Below are 17,933 nucleotides of genomic sequence, written 5' to 3' on the forward strand. Positions count from 1 at the left end.
CACTTATTTCGTTTGTCTATTCCAGTTGTCTTTAGCGGTAGTGAGGATTGACTAGCTCTCATCCTGTCATCCCCGATGCAAGGCTTATCATCAGGGTCACGCAGGGATTAGGCATCCTGTTCGCGATAGGTGCAGAATCTATATAGGGATGATAGGACAGACAGGGTGAAGTTAGATCTGTCTAGGGGTCTCCACTCCTCGCTTCCCTAGTGTTGGGTCCCCCCTTCCCCTTATTCCTTTGCGTTGCACTTAGTCTGTCCTGTACTGTGCGTGACATCAATCTGCCTTTTTTCCTATTTTTTGTGTGGTTCCAATACACACAAATCAAGTAAACATGTGTATAGCAAAACATATGTAATCGCGATACTTTTCTGGGAGAAATACTTCATTTTCTGGGACAATTTCAAGGGTGCCAACAATTTTGACCATGATTGTAATAGGTAGAACGTGTAATCCTTAGCTTAAAATTCAACTAGCTTCTTTCATTAATGGGAAAGGGGATAAAAAATCCATGCTATTTCACAATTGTTATTTTACATTTAGGTGTTAACTGATGTGGAGCACGAAGCTGTACACAAGAATATGTGCTTTCAGAGAAGCAGTTCATTTTCTTCAAGTCAAAAACAAGAACAAAAGGGAGAGATTCTTTTGAAGGCGTGGAGCTGCAATGCCTTGCCTGAAGAAAAGGTATTAAATAAAAATTTTTGTGGCAAGAACTCACTAAAAAGTTTATTACAGCTTTCATCCAAGTTGATGTTATAGCATCACAGATCACATGTATGTTGACAATCGTGTTTTTTTTTTTCCTGCAATTCCTGTTACCGGTTGGTTAATCAACCATCTTTTTTTGGCAGCTACACAGCGGTACTCCTTGCAGATAATTTTTTTGAAATGTGGAGACTCCAAGTTGGGTCTCCATCTGGTGGGTTGCCTGTAGTGGAAGGTGTCTCAGAGCCCCATTATACTGTTTCTACTCTGGGGAAATTGATGCCACTTTAGTGGTGTGTGACAATAATTTTTTTGAAATGTGTAGACTCCAAGTTGGGTCTCCATCTGGTAGGTTGCCTGTAGTGGATGGGGTTTCAGGCCTGTCACTCATCTAAGCTAGAAATGCTGGGCCAGGCCCTTTCCTATCCATCCATGCTGCGCCATTATAAAATTTCTGCTGTCGGCCTACAGCGGTCACTCACCCACCTCCTAATTTCAACTTAATTTCAAAGCTGTAAATGCTGGTCCAGACCCTGTCTCATGCATGGCCCATGCCTGACTGCTGCACCAAATTTCTATTGTGTGTCAATTGACGCCACTTTTCCTGATGTATTTCCCTAATTTTTGGAAATGCTTGGACTTCAAGTTGGGTCTCCTTCATGTGTGTTGCCTGTGGCAGTAGAGCTCCCAGACCAGCAGGCCCGCACTTACTTTCAGTCAACTACCTTTGTTACTATCCTTAAATGTTTCTAACAATAATAGTCTACGAAGCTGATATTTGTGCCACCTGAGTGTGGCTGAGCAGAATAGCAGTTTCAGCTGTTGCCTGAGGTATTAAGGCTTACAGCATAGCAGGCCTACATCGGTCCCTTAATCACCTCATAATTTTAATTTAATTTCAAAGCTGTAAATGCTGGCCCAGACTCTGTCTCATGGACACCCCCCCCTTGCTGAATGCAGGGGGGTCGCATGATAATACAGCCTCTCCTCCCCCCCCCCTTCCTTTTTCACTAGTGTGGATAGGTGTTGGAAATAAGGGATGGTATTCAAAGGGTTAAGTTATGTTCCTTTGGTAAGCTGTGCCAGGCACGAGCAGGTTTAATCCGTTTTTTTCTGGTTGTGTTTCCCGCACTTTTTGCGCATTTTGATTGGTTGAAGCAAAAAGTGCGGGAGGGATTTTATGTATAAAAATCAACTGTTTTAACGGCTCCTTGTCAGTCACCTAAGAAGATCAAAGATTGAAGACAGCTGATGGAAGACCTCCTGCAACAGCTGATTCGGAGGGCGGAGGCGGAGGGCAGCACCGAATGGTTGCAGAGTTGCCTGGCTATAAAACCTACCTCTGAGTATGAGGTGCCGGCTTCTCTTGCTCCTAGGCTGTCACCTTCCCCACAACCTGCAGAGCTGTCCCCAGCGAGGTCAAGTCGGAGCCTTCGGGGGAATCGGAGGGCGAGAGTCGTTTACTCGCCGGAGCCGCCATCCTCGTCTGCGCAGGAAGATTCCCGGGCTCGGCGCTGCGGCGGGCGGAGAGCGGCGAGGCGGAAGTCTCGGAGTCCGCCGCGAGATCTTCGCCGCGGTCAGCTGTCTCCTCAACCGCGGGCGCCGGAGCGGGACGTCCCGTCCGGTGCGCCGCACGAAGAAGACCCGGAAGTACTCCCGGCGCCGGTAAGAAAAAGCTTGGAGCCGGCTAACCGCTGTGGCCGTATAAGCGCTACAGCGGTCCAGGGACCTCAGACATCAGCGTCGTTCCAGGGCGGTGAGCAGTTCCACGCAAGTATTTCATCAGCCGCTGCTGCCGCCGCTAGGTCCTGGATCTCCGCTCCATCTGCCTCAAGCCAGGATGATGGACGCCCTCCTATCCGACCGCATTCGCCTACTGGAGTAGGCTTGAGTGCTGGCACTGCTGGTTCTGACGTTGGACTTCGTGGAGCTGGTGAGAGCTTTAATGCCCCTTCATCTGTAGGTCCTTTTAATGTGAAAGAGCTAGTCAGGGAAGCCTTGGAGGATTATTTGGGCAGCAGTGTTTTTCCTGCTGTGCCCAGATCTTCCTCCATTGATACTAATATTGCTAGTTTTAGCGCAGTTTTGAAACCGGGTCTGCCTGAAGTTCTTTTAAAAGAATCCCTGACGTGTGAGGTTTCTCCGCTGGGCTTTCATTTAAACCCGGCAGTGAAGGAGCAGATTTGGAGCAGAGCTTTCATTGATATTTTTTCGCTTTTACCTTCTGGCAGGGAACAGCAGAATAGGTTTGAGAAAAAAGAGGATTCTGATGATAAGAAAAAAGTTAATCCTTTTAAATCTTTTAACAATTGGATTCAAGCGTTCTCAATTTATTCTGCTGTTCTCGGTGAGAAGTTTCCCAACCTTTGCTCTGGGCTCTTTCAGCACCAGGATTCTATACTTGAGGCTTACCGTAATTTTGGGGGTATGGCCTGGCTTCTTTATGACGAAGCATTCAGGCAGAAATTGTCTATGTTTCCTAACCTAGCATGGGGTACTAAAGATGTCGGGTTATGGGTTAACCTTATGTTGCCTCAAAGATTTCAAACCCCTAGGCAGCCCCCCAATCTGGCTGTAAGGAAGGGAGTGTGCTTTGCCTTTAACGAATCCAGCTGTAAATGGGCCCAGAATTGTCGCTTTCGGCATGAATGCTCCTTCTGTGGAGGCATTCACCCGATGTCCAAGTGCTTTAAAAAGCAGATGCAATCAAATCAGCAAGGAAACAGGGAGCCTTTTTCAAAAATCCCTGACTCCGGTGAAGCTGGAAAGAATGTTACAATGGTTAGAAATGTACCCAGATCAGGAGAGTAGTTATCTCCTATTTAATGGTTTTTCATCCGGTTTTTTTGTACCTCCGTTTAAAGGTATAGGGTGTAAAATGGTGAACAATCTTCCTTCAGCTATTGAGTTTTCTCAAATTGTGGAGGAGAAGATTATAAAAGAGCTTGAGGCTGGTAGGGTCTCTGGTCCTTTTGATTCTCCTCCATTTGTAAATTTTAGGATCTCTCCTTTGGGGATAGTTCCTAAAAGGGAAGTTGGGTCTTATAGACTCATTCATCATTTGTCGTACCCCAATGGTACGTCTTTAAATGATGAAGTGGCTGATATGAATTGCTCTGTTCAGTATACCTCGTTCGATGTGGCTTTGGACTTGTTAAGGAAATTTGGTTGTAACGCCCTTATGGCAAAGTCCGATATAAAGTCGGCATTTAGAATTTTACCAGTTAATCCGGATGGTTTTAGTTCGCTTGGTTTTTCTTTTCGTGGTAAATTTTTCTTTGACAGATGTCTACCTATGGGTTTTTCCCTTTCATGTTTTTATTTTGAGTCTTTTTCTACTTTTCTCCAATGGGTAGTTGAGTTAGATTTCGTTGGTGGCGGTATGTTGCATTATTTAGACGATTTTTTATTTATTGGTCCGGCTGATTCGGTTGTTTGTAATGCTATGTTGAGCAAATTTTTAAATATTTGTAATCATTTTGGAGTCCCCATTGCAGTAGAGAAGACGGTGTTTCCTTGTACATCATTAGAGTTTTTAGGTATTCTTTTAGATTCTGTGAATATGACTTGTTCCTTACCCGCTGACAAATTGGCTAGACTTTATGCTTCTGTTTCTCGTTGTTTATCAGCGGAAAAAATTACCCTGAAGGAACTACAATCCTTGCTAGGATCTTTGAATTTTGCGCTTAGAATTATTCCTATAGGCAGGGTATTTTCAAGGAGATTATATGAAGCTACTGCTGGTCATACATCTCCTCATTCTCATATCCGTCTTGGTAAGGCATTGAAGGATGATCTAAAAGTATGGTTGAGGTTTTTGTCTAAATTTAATGGTAGAATGGTGTGGCAATCGCCATTTGTTTCTTCAGAAGAGTTGTCATTGTCTTATTTCGCGGATAGGGTTTCAGGTGTTAGCGTATCATTTTCGTCTTTTTGGGCGTCGGAGGTGTGGCCGCTGTCTTGGCATCAGCTTAGAGTGCTAAATAACCAGACTGTTTTGGACTTGTTCGCGATATTTTTATGTCTACAGCTTTGGGGCGTGCAGCTTAGTAATAAAAGAATTTTATTTTCTTCTAGTAACCAAGGTTTAGTTTTTGCGGTAAATACTCTGTCTTCAAAGAATATTTGGGCTGCCCGGATCATTAGGCATTTAGTTTTTCTATGTTTGGAATATAATATCTGGTTAAAAGCTTCCTTTTCATCTGTGAGCACTAATAATGTCGCATCCATTTGTCACTGCCAGCTTTTTCTTGCCAAGAACAAGGTTCGGGAAGAGGAGAGGAACAGAGCAATTTACCCAGAATGGATTTGGGAGGTGATACAGGAGTGATTTCACATTTCATTGCTAAGTCTCTGGCAGATAGAACATGGGCCGAGTATTCGGCGGCATGGAATCTGTGGTGTAATTTTTGTTTAGCCAGAAATCACCCTAATATGGTTTGTAATGTTAAAATGTCACTGTTTTTCTTGGATTACTTGGTAAAAAGTGGTTTATCTCACTCGGCTATGTCAAAAAAATGTTGCAGGGGTTTCATTTTTTCTCAAGGTTTTTGGTGCTAAGCCTATGTCTGACATTTTTCATGTGCGCCAATTTTTAAAAGGTTTTAGGAGGGCTCATTTTATGCCGGATGAGAGGCACCCGATTTCTTTCCAGCTACTTAAGCATCTTTGCTCTTGTCTTTCATTGGTCTGTGTTAACGATTTTGAAGCATGCCTTTTTTCCACAGCTTTCTCTTTGGCATTTTTTGCAGCTTTGCGGATTGGAAAGTTGGTATCCCAAAAGAAGTCCGTTCCGTCCGGCCTTTTTATGGAAGATGTAGAAATTGTTGACTCTCATGTCATGCTATTTATTCGTAAATCCAAAACGGATCAATTAGGTAGAGGCTCTTCCTTGCGGCTGAACTCAATTTTAGATCATACTATTTGTCCTGTAGCCAATGCGAAAAGATGGGTGTCATTAAGGCCTAAGATGAATGGCCCGTTTTTCATTCACCTTAATGGGGAGCCTGCTACTTCTTTCCAATTCAATTTTGTACTGAAGAAATGTTTAAAATAACTAAAGTTATTGGAGTTAAAGATATCATCCCATTCTTTTCGCATTGGAGCCGCAACTGAGGCTTCTAGATCGGGTCTTCAGGACAACATGATAAAGAAGATAGGTCACTGGGAGTCAAATAGATTTAAATTATATATTCGCCCGAACTTATATCCCTCTTAATGTTTGGTTCATTTTTTTAGGAATCTGGTCGGTGTGGATCATCGGACATTCTTATGTTTTTTGGGCTGAGAAAAGGGTGAATGTCAGATCTTATACAGAGAATCTTTCTTTTAATCCTTCTTTTCGCCAAGTTTTTTGGTTTAGCAGGCGGGGTATGCAGTGGAAAAATTTATTTGAAGAAATGCGAAGATTGAAGAAGTTATGGCCTTCTCCGAACTTGGTCATTTTTCATCTGGGAGGAAATGACTTGGGTAGAATCAGCACTCTTGATTTGATTGCTTTTATGAGAAGAGATATATCTATTTTAAAGACAGAATTCGTTAATGCAACCTTTGTATTTTCAGAAATCGTTCCAAGGTTTTTATGGTTCAGTTCAAATATGTTATTTTTGGAGAGGATTCGTAAGCGAGTCAATAGGAGTTTGGAAAAATTTATGTGTTTAATTGAAGGTTTTTCTTACAGGCATGTAGATTTGGAGGATGTCATTCCAGGCATGTATAGGAGGGATTTGGTTCATTTGTCCGATGTTGGTCTGGATGTTCTAAACTTGGATTTCCAGACCATCATTGAAAAATGGCTTTGGCGTTTTGGGGGGGGCCTTGCCTTCTGAAGGCTAGGCGTTTGGGAAAGTCGCCCGTTGATTTCGGGTGGATTGGGTTATGTGTGTGGATTTAAGCCAATTTTAATAAAATCTCAATGGTTATGATTATTTCTTGGATTAATGAAAATTATATGTAACCCAAAAATAAACGCCACGGCCATTTTATTTCCAAACAAAATTCTTGTGTCAAGCGTTTTTATTGGGGATGTTGTTATGGGGCTTGTGTTACCATGCATGGCCCATGCCTGACTGCTGCGGGTCAATTGATGCCACATTTACTCATGTATGTACCTAATTTGAGCTGTTTTGGCAGCTTTTGGGCCCCTCTAAAGGTGTTGTCTAAGCGTTTGGTTTTACCTCCCTTTGAATTCAATGGGGTTTGGTTATGTTCGTCAAACATCGGGAAGTCCTCCAATCCGAGCCAAACCAAACCTTAAAAGGTTCGCTCATCTTTGCTTGTCATCTGTTGCACATAAAATTATTGAAGATAAATACCTTAATGAGTACAGTTTGCAAAATGGGAACACTTCTGGGGCGTTTCCTCTGTACTAATACCTCAGGGGTTCTACAAATGCAATATGGAGACATGAAACACAGATGGCCTCTTCCCTTCTAACACTGAATAATTAATAAGTTGTCCTTGTACAGCTGTTTTAATTTGAAATTAAATAAATACATAATGTATAAGGGTTTTTTTTAGATTGTCAGCAGATTCTGGTTCTATTAGCATTGATCTGCCAAATACAATCTAATGGCTCTGACTAACTTTAGGTTGCCCATGCACATTTGAGGAAGACAGCCAACTGTTACATTTCAGTGAAGATTGCTGGTTATCAAATGTTGGATTTCGGCATCAGTGTGATATTTTGTTCTCATGGGGATAAGCTGCTGCTATCAAACATGGATGTATATGAAGAAGTCAGGAAGACCAGCAGTTTTTTTGGCCAAACGTTATTGAATCTGTCTGAGCATTTATACTATTTTGTGTTTTGCAGAGAATATATTCCAGAAAATAATTACAGACCTTTACATATACTCTATAGCTATCTATTTAATAAACTTTTTCTATTGACTCTACCTTAAAGGGAATACGTCAGCAGAGATTTTCTATTCAATTTGAGAGCCGCATAATATAGAGTCTGAGAGTCTGATTCCAGTGATGTTTCTCTTACTGGGCTGTGTGTTGTTTTAATAAAATAAGTGTTTTATCAGCAGGAGATTATCACTACAGGACTTGGTGCTTCCTGCCTCCCAGTTAACTGCTCTGCATACCCCACCGCCACCACTGACTAGCACCTTTCTGTTATTGTACAGTATACACAAAAAGCTGCCAGTTAGTGGTGTGGATGAGGTTATACATGGATCCTTCTCACTGCTGCTAGATCTGCAGCAATGAAAACAGTCATTGTATCTAAATGACAGCATGCAGACCAGCAAGTGATAGATCACTGGAATCAGGATATCAACCTCTACATTATGCTTCTCTCGAAAACTACATATTATAACCTGGTGATACAGTTAGGTCCATATATATTTGGACAGAGACAACATTTTTCTAATTTTGGTTATAGACATTACCACAATGAATTTTAAACAAAACAATTCAGATTCAGTTGAAGTTCAGACTTTCAGCTTTCATTTGAGGGTATCCACATTAACATTGGATGAAGGGTTTAGGAGTTTCAGCTCCTTAACATGTGCCACCCTGTTTTTAAAGGGACCAAAAGTAATTGGAAAGATTCAATAATTTTAAATAAAATGTTCATTTTTAGTACTTGGTTAAAAACCCTTTGTTGGCAATGACTGCCTGAAGTCTTGAACTCATGGACATCACCAGACGCTGTGTTTCCTCCTTTTTGATGCTCTGCCAGGCCTTCACTGCGGTGGTTTTCAGTTGCTGTTTGTTTGTGGGCGTTTCTGTCTGAAGTTTAGTCTTTAACAAGTGAAATGCTTCTCAATTGGGTTGAGATCAGGTGACTGACTTGGCCATTCAAGAATATTCCACTTCTTTGCTTTAATAAACTCCTGGGTTGCTTTGGCTATATGTTTTGGGTCATTGTCCATCTGTAGTATGAAAAGACGACCAATCATTTTTCCTGCATTTGGCTGGATCTGAGCACACAGTATAAAGAGCAAAAGATGGCTGACAGCACTTCACAGACTGGAGCGCCCGTCTAGGTCCAGGGAACCCACTAGGACCATCAAAGACTTTAAGCAGGAAAATGACAGCGCTCCATCCAGGTGTATAATCCAAATGAGTAAATTTATTCAAGCCATAAAACAGCAACGTTTCGACCCTGAGGGTCTTTGTCAAGCATACTGAGCACACAGTATGTCTCTGAATACTTCAGAATTCATTCGGCTGCTTCTGTCCTGTGTCACATCATCAATAAACACTAGTGACCCAGTGCCACTGGCAGCCATGCATGCCCAAGCCATCACACTACCTCCGCCGTGTTTTACAGATGATGTGGTATGCTTTGGATCCTGAGCTGTACCACGCCTTCGCCATACTTTTCTCTTTCCATCATTCTGGTAGAGGTTGATCTTGGTTTCATCTGTCCAAAGAATGTTCTTCCAGAACTGTGCTGGCTTTTTTAGATGTTTTTTAGCAAAGTCCAGTCTAGCCTTTTTATTCTTGATGCTTATGAGTGGCTTGCACCGTGCAGTGAACCCTCTGTATTTACGTTCATGCAGTCTTCTCTTTATGGTAGATTTGGATATTGATACGCCGACCTCCTGGAGAGTGTTGGTCACTTGGTTGGCTCTTGTGAAGGGGTTTCTCTTCACCATGGAGATTATTCTGCGATCATCCACCACTGTTGTCTTCTGTGGGTGCCCAGGTCTTTTTGCATTGATGAGCTCACCAGTGCTTTCTTTCTTTCTCAGGATGTACCAAATTGTAGATTTGCCACTCCTAATATTGTAGCAATTTCTCAGAAGGGTTTTTTCTGTTTTCGCAGCTTAAGGATGGCTTGTTTCACCTGCATGGAGAGCTCCTTTGACTGCATGTTTACTTCACAGCAAAACCTTCCAAATGCAAGCACCACACCTCAAATCAACTCCAGGCCTTTTATCTGCTTAATTGAGAATGACATAACAAAGGGATTGCCCACACCTGTCCATGAAATAGCCTTGGAGTCAACTGTCCAATTACTTTTGGTCCCTTTAAAAACAGGGTGGCGCATGTTAAGGAGCTGAAACTCCTAAACCCTTCATCCAATTTTAATGAGGATAACCTCAAATGAAAGCTGAAAGTCTGAACTTCAACTGCATCTGAATTGCTTTGCTTAAAATTCATTGTGGTAATGTCTATAACCAAAATTAGAAAAATGTTGTCTCTGTTCAAATATATATGGACCTAACTGTAGATTCCCTTTAAAACAGAACTATCTCTATAAGACCCTTGCCTAGTTACGCCAGTGCTGATTGGGTGCCAGGCACCGCCTGTCATACAACTGCATGAGAGCCACGGGACCGTGACACAGCTAAAATGGCACCTTCGCGGGAGGTGGGTATAAGCTTTTTATTTTATTGGGGCCAAACATTTATATCATAAAGGGGTTGTCCTAGTAGTGGACAACTCCTTGAATGCTCACTAGTGATGAGCGAGTGTACTCGTTGCTCAGGTTTTCCCGAGTACGCTCGGGTGACCTCCGAGTATTTGTTATTGCTTGGAGATATAGTTTTAATCGCCTCAGTTGCATGATTTACGGCTTCCAGTTATGCTGAATGCATGTGGGAATTCCCTAATAAACAGGCATTCCTCACATGTATTCAGCATATCTGGAAGCCGTAAATCATGCAACTGAGGCGATTAAAACTATATCGCCGAGCAATAACAAATACTCGGAGGCAGGGCCGCCATCAGGGCATGACAGCCGTGACTGGCGTATGGGGCCCGGTGAGCAGAGGGGGCCCGCATCGGGCCCCGTCTCATCTGGTCACCGGGCCCCCCCTGCAGGCGCTGCGGCAGCGGCACACTATTGACGTCAATAGTTAACAGCCGCCAGCCAGTCTGAGGCTGGCAGCTGAATAGGGCCGCAGTGCGCACTCGCCGGCGTCGCCGGCGTCTGACGTCATTGTCAGCCGCCGGGCCCGGCGAGTGCGTCTGTGTGGAGCCTGGGGGGATCTTCGCCCGGCGCAGGACCATGGCCAGGTAAGAAGTCGTGGTTTTTTTTTTTCTTTGAGAGCTGCGATTCAGGGGGGCCCGGGGGGCAGGATGATGAACACACAGGGGCAGAAATGCTGGACACAGTGGGGCAGAAATGCTGGACACAGTGGGGCAGAAATGCTGGACACAGTGGGGCAGAATGGTGGACACACAGGGGCAGAATGGTGGACACAGTGGGTCAGAATGCTGGACACACAGGGACAGAAATGCTGGACACAGTGGGGCAGAATGGTGGACACAGTGGGGCAGAATGCTGGACACAGTGGGGCAGAAATGCTGGACACAGTGGGGCAGAATGGTGGACACACAGGGGCAGAAATGCTGGACACAGTGGGACAGAATGGTAGACACACAGGGGCAGAAATGCTGGACACAGTGGGGCAGAATGCTGGACACACAGGGGCAGAAATGCTGGACACAGTGGGACAGAATGGTAGACACACAGGGGCAGAAATGCTGGACACAGTGGGGCAGAATGCTGGACACAGTGGGGCAGAATGCTGGACACAGTGGGGCAGAATGCTGGACACACAGGGGCAGAAATGCTGGACACAGTGGGGCAGAATGCTGGACACACAGGGGCAGAAATGCTGGACACAGTGGGGCAGAAATGCTGGACACAGTGGGGCAGAATGGTGGACACACAGGGGCAGAAATGCTGGACACAGTGGGACAGAATGGTGGACACACACAGGGGCAGAAATGCTGGACACAGTGGGACAGAATGCTGGACACAGAGGGGCAGAATGCTGGACACACAGGGGCAGAAATGCTGGACACAGTGGGGCAGAATGCTGGACACAGTGGGACAGAATGCTGGACACAGTGGGGCAGAAATGCTGGACACACAGGGGCAGAAATGCTGGACACAGTGGGGCAGAATGCTGGACACAGTGGGGCAGAATGCTGGACACACAGGGGCAGAAATGCTGGACATAGTGGGACAGAATGGTGGACACACACAGGAGCAGAAATGCTGGACACAGTGGGGCAGAATGCTGGACACAGTGGGGCAGAATGCTGGACACACAGGGGCAGAAATGCTGGACACAGTGGGGCAGAATGCTGGACACACAGGGGCAGAAATGCTGGACACAGTGGGACAGAATGCTGGACACACAGGGGCAGAAATGGTGGACACAGTGGGACAGAATGGTGGACACAGTGGGGCAGAATGCTGGACACACAGGGGCAGAAATGCTGGACACAGTGGGACAGAATGGTGGACACACAGGGGCAGAAATGCTGGACACAGTGGGACAGAATGGTGGACACAGTGGGGCAGAATGCTGGACACAGTGGGGCAGAAATGCTGGACACAGTGGGGCAGAATGGTGGACATACAGGGGCAGAAATGCTGGACACAGTGGGACAGAATGGTGGACACACAGGGGCAGAAATGCTGGACACAGTGGGGCAGAATGCTGGACACACAATGGGGCAGAATGCTGGACACACAGTGGGGCAGAATGCTGGACACACAGTGGGGCAGAATGCTGGACACACAGTGGGGCAGAATGCTGGACACACAGTGGGGCAGAATGCTAGACACACAGTGGGGCAGAATGCTGGACACAGTGACAGGGGCAGAAATGCTGGACACAGTGGGGCAGAATGCTGGACACAGTGACAGGGGCAGAATGCTGGGCACAGGGGCAGAATGCTGGACATTGGGGCAGAATGCGAGACACAGTGGGGCAGAATGCTGGACACAGTGGGGCAGAATGCTGGACACAGTGGGGCAGAATGCTGGACACACAGTGGGGCAGAATGCTGGAGACAGTGGGGCAGAATGCTGGAGACAGTGGGGCAGAATGCTGGACACAGTGGGGCAGAAATGCTGGACACAGTGACAGGGGCAGAATGCTGGACACAGGGGCAGACTGTGAGACCCAGGGGCAGAATGCTGGACATTGGGGCAGAATGCGAGACACGGGGCAGAATGGAGATACGGGGCATGATTGGAGACACGGGGCAGGATGAAAGACATGGGGGCATGACTGGAGACAGATGGGGCAGGATTGGAGACAGATGGGGCAGAATGGAGACACAGGGGGCATGATTGGAGACACTGGGGGCAGAATTGGAGACAGATCATGCAGGATCATGGGGCAGGATGGATATGATGGAGACAGATGGGGCAGGATGGAGAGATCACATGGGGCGATCATATGGGGCAGGATGGGGAGATCATATGGGGCAGAATGGATACTCATGAGGGCAGGATGGGAGAACATCTGGCTGACGCCAGGAATGAGACACACGGGGCCAGGCTGGGGGATATTATTAATACCATAGGGGATAATTTAGGGATATTATTACTGCAGTGATGTATTTATTTTATTTTTTGAGTATACTGTTTTAAATGGGGGGCGGTCCTGTTACTGTATAGAGTGATACTATGTCGCCTTCTTCATGTGGTGTAATGTAGAAGTTGTGAAAAATTAAGTAATGTGTTCTGCAAGCGGAGCTCGAGATAACTGTGTTATTTCCTGCAGAGAGAAGTCCTGGCTGGATGAAATGATGGCGGTCTGTGCTGGATGAAAGATGAAGGACTTCACCTAGAGACGTCACTGGTGAGTCAGTGTGTTACCTATACACTGACACTATACACTGTATACAGAGCTCCTGTGTATAATTTCACTAGTGATCACTATATTATCTGTACATACATGCTAGCCACCTTAGGGAGAGAGCCAAGTTGGGCTAAATGTAGCGGGACGAAAGAGACCGAAAAGCCCTCTACTTAAAGGAAATACATAGTGGATGCTTTCCTGAAACGGAAAGTACTTGCAAGCAGCATAATACAAAGAATAGCAGGTTTACCCAGAATCCTTTGCAGTAGGCGGAGCTATGCAAATCATCTCTTTCCACCCCAGTCTAATCCACAGTGCTTGGAACCGCCAAGCGTGCAATGCTGCGGATTAGTTTCTAAATTTACAAGAAATTTAAAAGAAACTAAACCGCAGCATTGCACGCTTGGCGGTTCCAAGCGCTGTGGATTAGACTGGGGTGGAAAGAGATGATTTGCATAGCTCCGCCTACTGCAAAGGATTCTGGGTAAACCTGCTATTCTTTGTATTATGCTGCTTGCAAGTACTTTCCGTTTCAGGAAAGCATCCACTATATATTATCTGTACACAGACACTGCATACTAAGTACAGATCTCCTGTGTATAATGGCACTTATGGTGATAGTATGGTGCTTTTTTTTAAATTACTGATCAGAATTGTAGTATTCAGTCACTATGTGGTGGTAATATGTGGTCTGGACATGGTGTTGTGGTATTTGTTCCTTGTATGTGATATTATTCGATCACTGTGGTGGTAATATGTGGTCTGGTCATGGTGTTGTGGTATTTGTTCCTTGTATGTGATATTATTCGATCACTGTGGTGGTAATATGTCATCTGGTCATGGTGTTGTGGTATTTGTTCCTTCTATGTGATATTATTGGTCATTTTAAAAATTGAAAAATAAATGAAAATATACCTAAATTGTATTGCATATTTTAGCAAATATTTAATAGGTTACAGTAGAGTAGGGCCTGGCCAAAAGTGTCTACCGTGTTATGGTGGCGGCTTAAAAAATCTTTTGGCCAAAACAAAAGCTGCCTGCTATGTATGTGATCTGGTGATTGGGAACTGTTAATGTGTGATTGGTGAGAAGTGGAGTTTTTCCAAGAGAGAGCGGTGGGACTGTGGACAGTTCGAGGGGTGGAGGCGGGGCTGGGGTGGAGCCTGGGCGGAGTCTCAAGGGGGCCCCGAAAATTTTGCCAGTATGGGGCACGAAATTTCTAGTGGCAGCCCTGCTCGGAGGTCACCCGAGCAACGAGTACACTCGCTCATCACTAATGCTCATCTCTCTAGCCTCTCTGCTCCACACTCTGACCAAATTAGTCATTGGCTCTTGTTCTTATCACAGTCACCAAGCACTGACTCACCTGAAACTTACTTCTGCAAGTCTTCATAAGGTCATGACACGTGCTGTAACCATCTTATCAGAGTCATTTAGCGCTCGATATAGAGGATAATATGAAGGGAGGATCGGATTTACATTTTAAGAGGTTTTTGACTGTTTTTTACTGACAGCATTATATGCAACATATTTAATTACTGTACATGTGATGTCAATCCATTGTAGTAAGTATCATTAATTAAAGAAAATGCTGATGTGTCTGTTGTAAAAATAATTGTTCTTACATTTCTGCCGTTTAGATTATGTCAACCATACGGACGGTACAAGATCCAATTAAGAGAACAGAGAAAAGGAGCACAAAAGAGATTCTTCTATCAAACTCACTCAACACAGTTATCTATCCAATTGGTTTAGAATCCATCATCAAAGACAATATTAAAAGTGATCCAAAATTGAAGGACAGTGACGTGACTGGAAGTCTAGACTGGATCATTCATTCCACAATTCCACGTATTGTCATCATCCCTACCTCAGAAAGTAGCATCTCTGAAGGACAGGAAGAGGTTGACAAAGACCTTGATGGAGGAAATGTAAAAGAGTTGGATGATGATTTCTTCAACTTTAATATTGATACAAGTTTATTGGATTTTGAAGGATTGTCTTCAACTGCGGACCTTTTTGAAGTGGTTGAAAAGTTTTTGTCATGAAAGAAGTAGAAGTATAGATTTCACAGAGGGTATAAATAGCTCATATGTAATAGGAGAAACACGCAGCATTAAAATATGATTGGTAGAATGGCACAAAAAGTAGTGTTCAGGTCAGGAATGGATTGATATAAGACTAGAGTCCATATAATGATACTGGAGAGATAAGAAAATCCCTTAAAATTTTTGTTAGTGTTGATGTGACTGTAATACAATGTATCTGTATTTGACAGTTGGACAGTACATCTTTAGAGAAAGATAAGACAGCAATATTCAACTTTTCACAGCATCTAAGCTTGCGTAAGGGTGGTCATCAAAATCTTAGTTACCGTATTTACAGGAGCTAAAATGCTCCTATTAGTGCATCGTTATGTTCCAAACGATATACAAGAAAAAACACTGGATTTCATGACTTTACACCTGCAATCCAAACAGTGATCTTATGCATTGATAATTAGCTTGTCTGCAGATACTAAATGATTATTATCCATGAGTGTCTATCAAGCAACCGATAGGTTGGATATATATTTCACTACGCAACAAATATTTAACAAATCTATTTCTTTCATTTGCACTAAACTGTTACTTCCAAGTATATATTTATGACTAAAAACAGGTTTATACAGATTTTAAACTGGAATATCACAAGTACACAAAAATAGCTTAAAGGTTTGTTTTAGAGAACTAATTTGTATATACCTTGTTATGGAATTGTGAGTTAATAGATGGAGTTCTTATGTTCTTAATATAGGACCTTTCACCAAATGTTTTATGTTGAACTGAACACAAATTAATAGTGGCCGCAGAGCAGAATAATACATTTTGTTTTTTATTTTGCCTCTCTGTTGCGAAGATATTAGCTATCTAAGTATTTGGCCCTTAATGAGTTAATGTTCATTGAATCCAAGTGGATATTATCAGAGAGTTTTCACTGGGGGTGTTTACTTCTTTCCTCCATATGTTGCTGAGCAATCATAAGCAAGCAGCAACACACAGGAGAAAGAAGAACATAGCCTACAATAGCTTAGAGCAGGTTTTTGAGTGTGTGAGATGTGATGATACATCTTTGATCTCCTGAATTAACCTTCTAATGAGTCAGTGTAGGGGGAGACGCATTGCAAGTGAGTTTAGCTGTGACACATTATAAACGCTTCTATCAGTTTTCCTCCTTTCATAGCATAGTCACCTCTGTTGTACTGCCTCCCATCCCCCCACACACATTGACTGCTCAGAATTGTGTCAGTATCACACTTATGTCTATTGTGCTCAGCTTGTAATCATTCTGCTGTGAGTGTCATTGTGTCTCACACAGGAGTAAATTGCTTGTTCTAGACTGCTCCAGTGTGAGCTTTAATGACACCCTGGTCTCACTGCAGAGAAATTATAAGTTGTTTGATCACAACAGACATAAATGTTATTACATCTCACACACTGAGAAACATGCACTAAGCTATGGTGGGGGCGTGCTGCCTGCTTATGATTGGTCAGCATCACACAGGGAGAATAAAAACACACCTCCAATTAAAACTATCTGATAAAAACCGCTTGGACTTAAAAAAGTTAACTCATTAGGTGTCAAATACTTTCATTCCTAATATTGCTTAATGGAGAAGCAAAATAAATATAAACAGTTTCATTTGACTCTGCAGCCACTATTATATTTTGCGTGAAAGGTCTTCTTTAACGCTTAGGAAGAGTAGAGAACAGGTGGAGAACCTGTCCTGTCCTCATTCTACAAAAAGTCAATTCTAAAGGCCAATGTGCATTTCTAAAATGGATATTACTATCACTGCCTTTCATGACCGAGAAAGGAATAACTAATTTTAGGTCCCAGCCACTAGGTTAAGAGTTACAAAAACAGTTAAAGGGAATCTGTCACCCCAAAAATCGTATATGAGATAAGGCCACCGCCATCAGGGGCTTATCTACAGCATTCTGTAATGCTGTAGATAAGCCCCCGATGTAACCTGAAAGATAAGAAAAACAAGTTAGATTATACTCACCCAGGGGAGGTCCCGCTGCAGTCCGGGTCCGATGGGCATTGCGGTCCGGGTCCGGCACCTCCCATCTTCATACGATGGCGTCCTGTTTTTGTCTTCCTGCTGCGGCTCTGGCGCAGGTGTACTTTGTCTGCCCTGTTGAGGGCAGAGCAAAGTACTGCAGTGCACAGGTGCCGGGAAAGGTCAGAGAGGTACAAATACAAATAGTGTTAAGGTAAGAAGAGGCTGCTCACACTGCTGTCCACTCTGTCATTTTTAGCTAATATTGGAGATTCAAGGGATGCTGAGGTTAGAAGAGGCCACTCACACTTCTTTCCACCCTAACTTTTTGGTATAGTACTTGATATACCAGAGGTGCTGAGTTAACAAAAAGGCAATTAGCACCCTGTCTTTATGACTTAATACTGGAGATACCAGATGTTCTGAGGTAAGAAGAGGCAGCTTACATTGCTGTCCACCTGTTTTCATGACCTAATACAGGAGATTTCAGAGGTGCTGATGTAAGAAGAGGCAGCTCACACTGCTGTCCACCCTGTCTTTAGGACCTAATACTGGTGATACCAGAGGTGTTGAGGAAAGAAGAGGCTATTCCTGGAGAACCCCTTTTAAGG

At 43.8% G+C, this 17,933-nt stretch overlaps 1 protein-coding gene across 1 annotated transcript in view; it reads left to right on the forward strand.

Annotated features, from left to right (window-relative positions):
* The window catches only part of LOC138658225 (melanopsin-B-like), a 297,854-nt gene extending 282,450 nt beyond the window's left edge, over positions 1 to 15,404 (forward strand). Inside the window, exons 9-10 of the mRNA XM_069745729.1 lie at positions 544 to 687; positions 14,918 to 15,404. Coding sequence (XP_069601830.1) covers positions 544 to 687; positions 14,918 to 15,325 — 552 coding nt within the window. The 3' untranslated portion in view covers positions 15,326 to 15,404. The remainder of the gene's footprint in view (positions 1 to 543; positions 688 to 14,917) is intronic.
* The last annotated feature ends 2,529 nt before the right edge of the window (positions 15,405 to 17,933 follow it).

The sequence above is a fragment of the Ranitomeya imitator genome, chromosome 1 (assembly GCF_032444005.1).
Source record: "Ranitomeya imitator isolate aRanImi1 chromosome 1, aRanImi1.pri, whole genome shotgun sequence".
Lineage (NCBI taxonomy): Eukaryota > Metazoa > Chordata > Amphibia > Anura > Dendrobatidae > Ranitomeya > Ranitomeya imitator.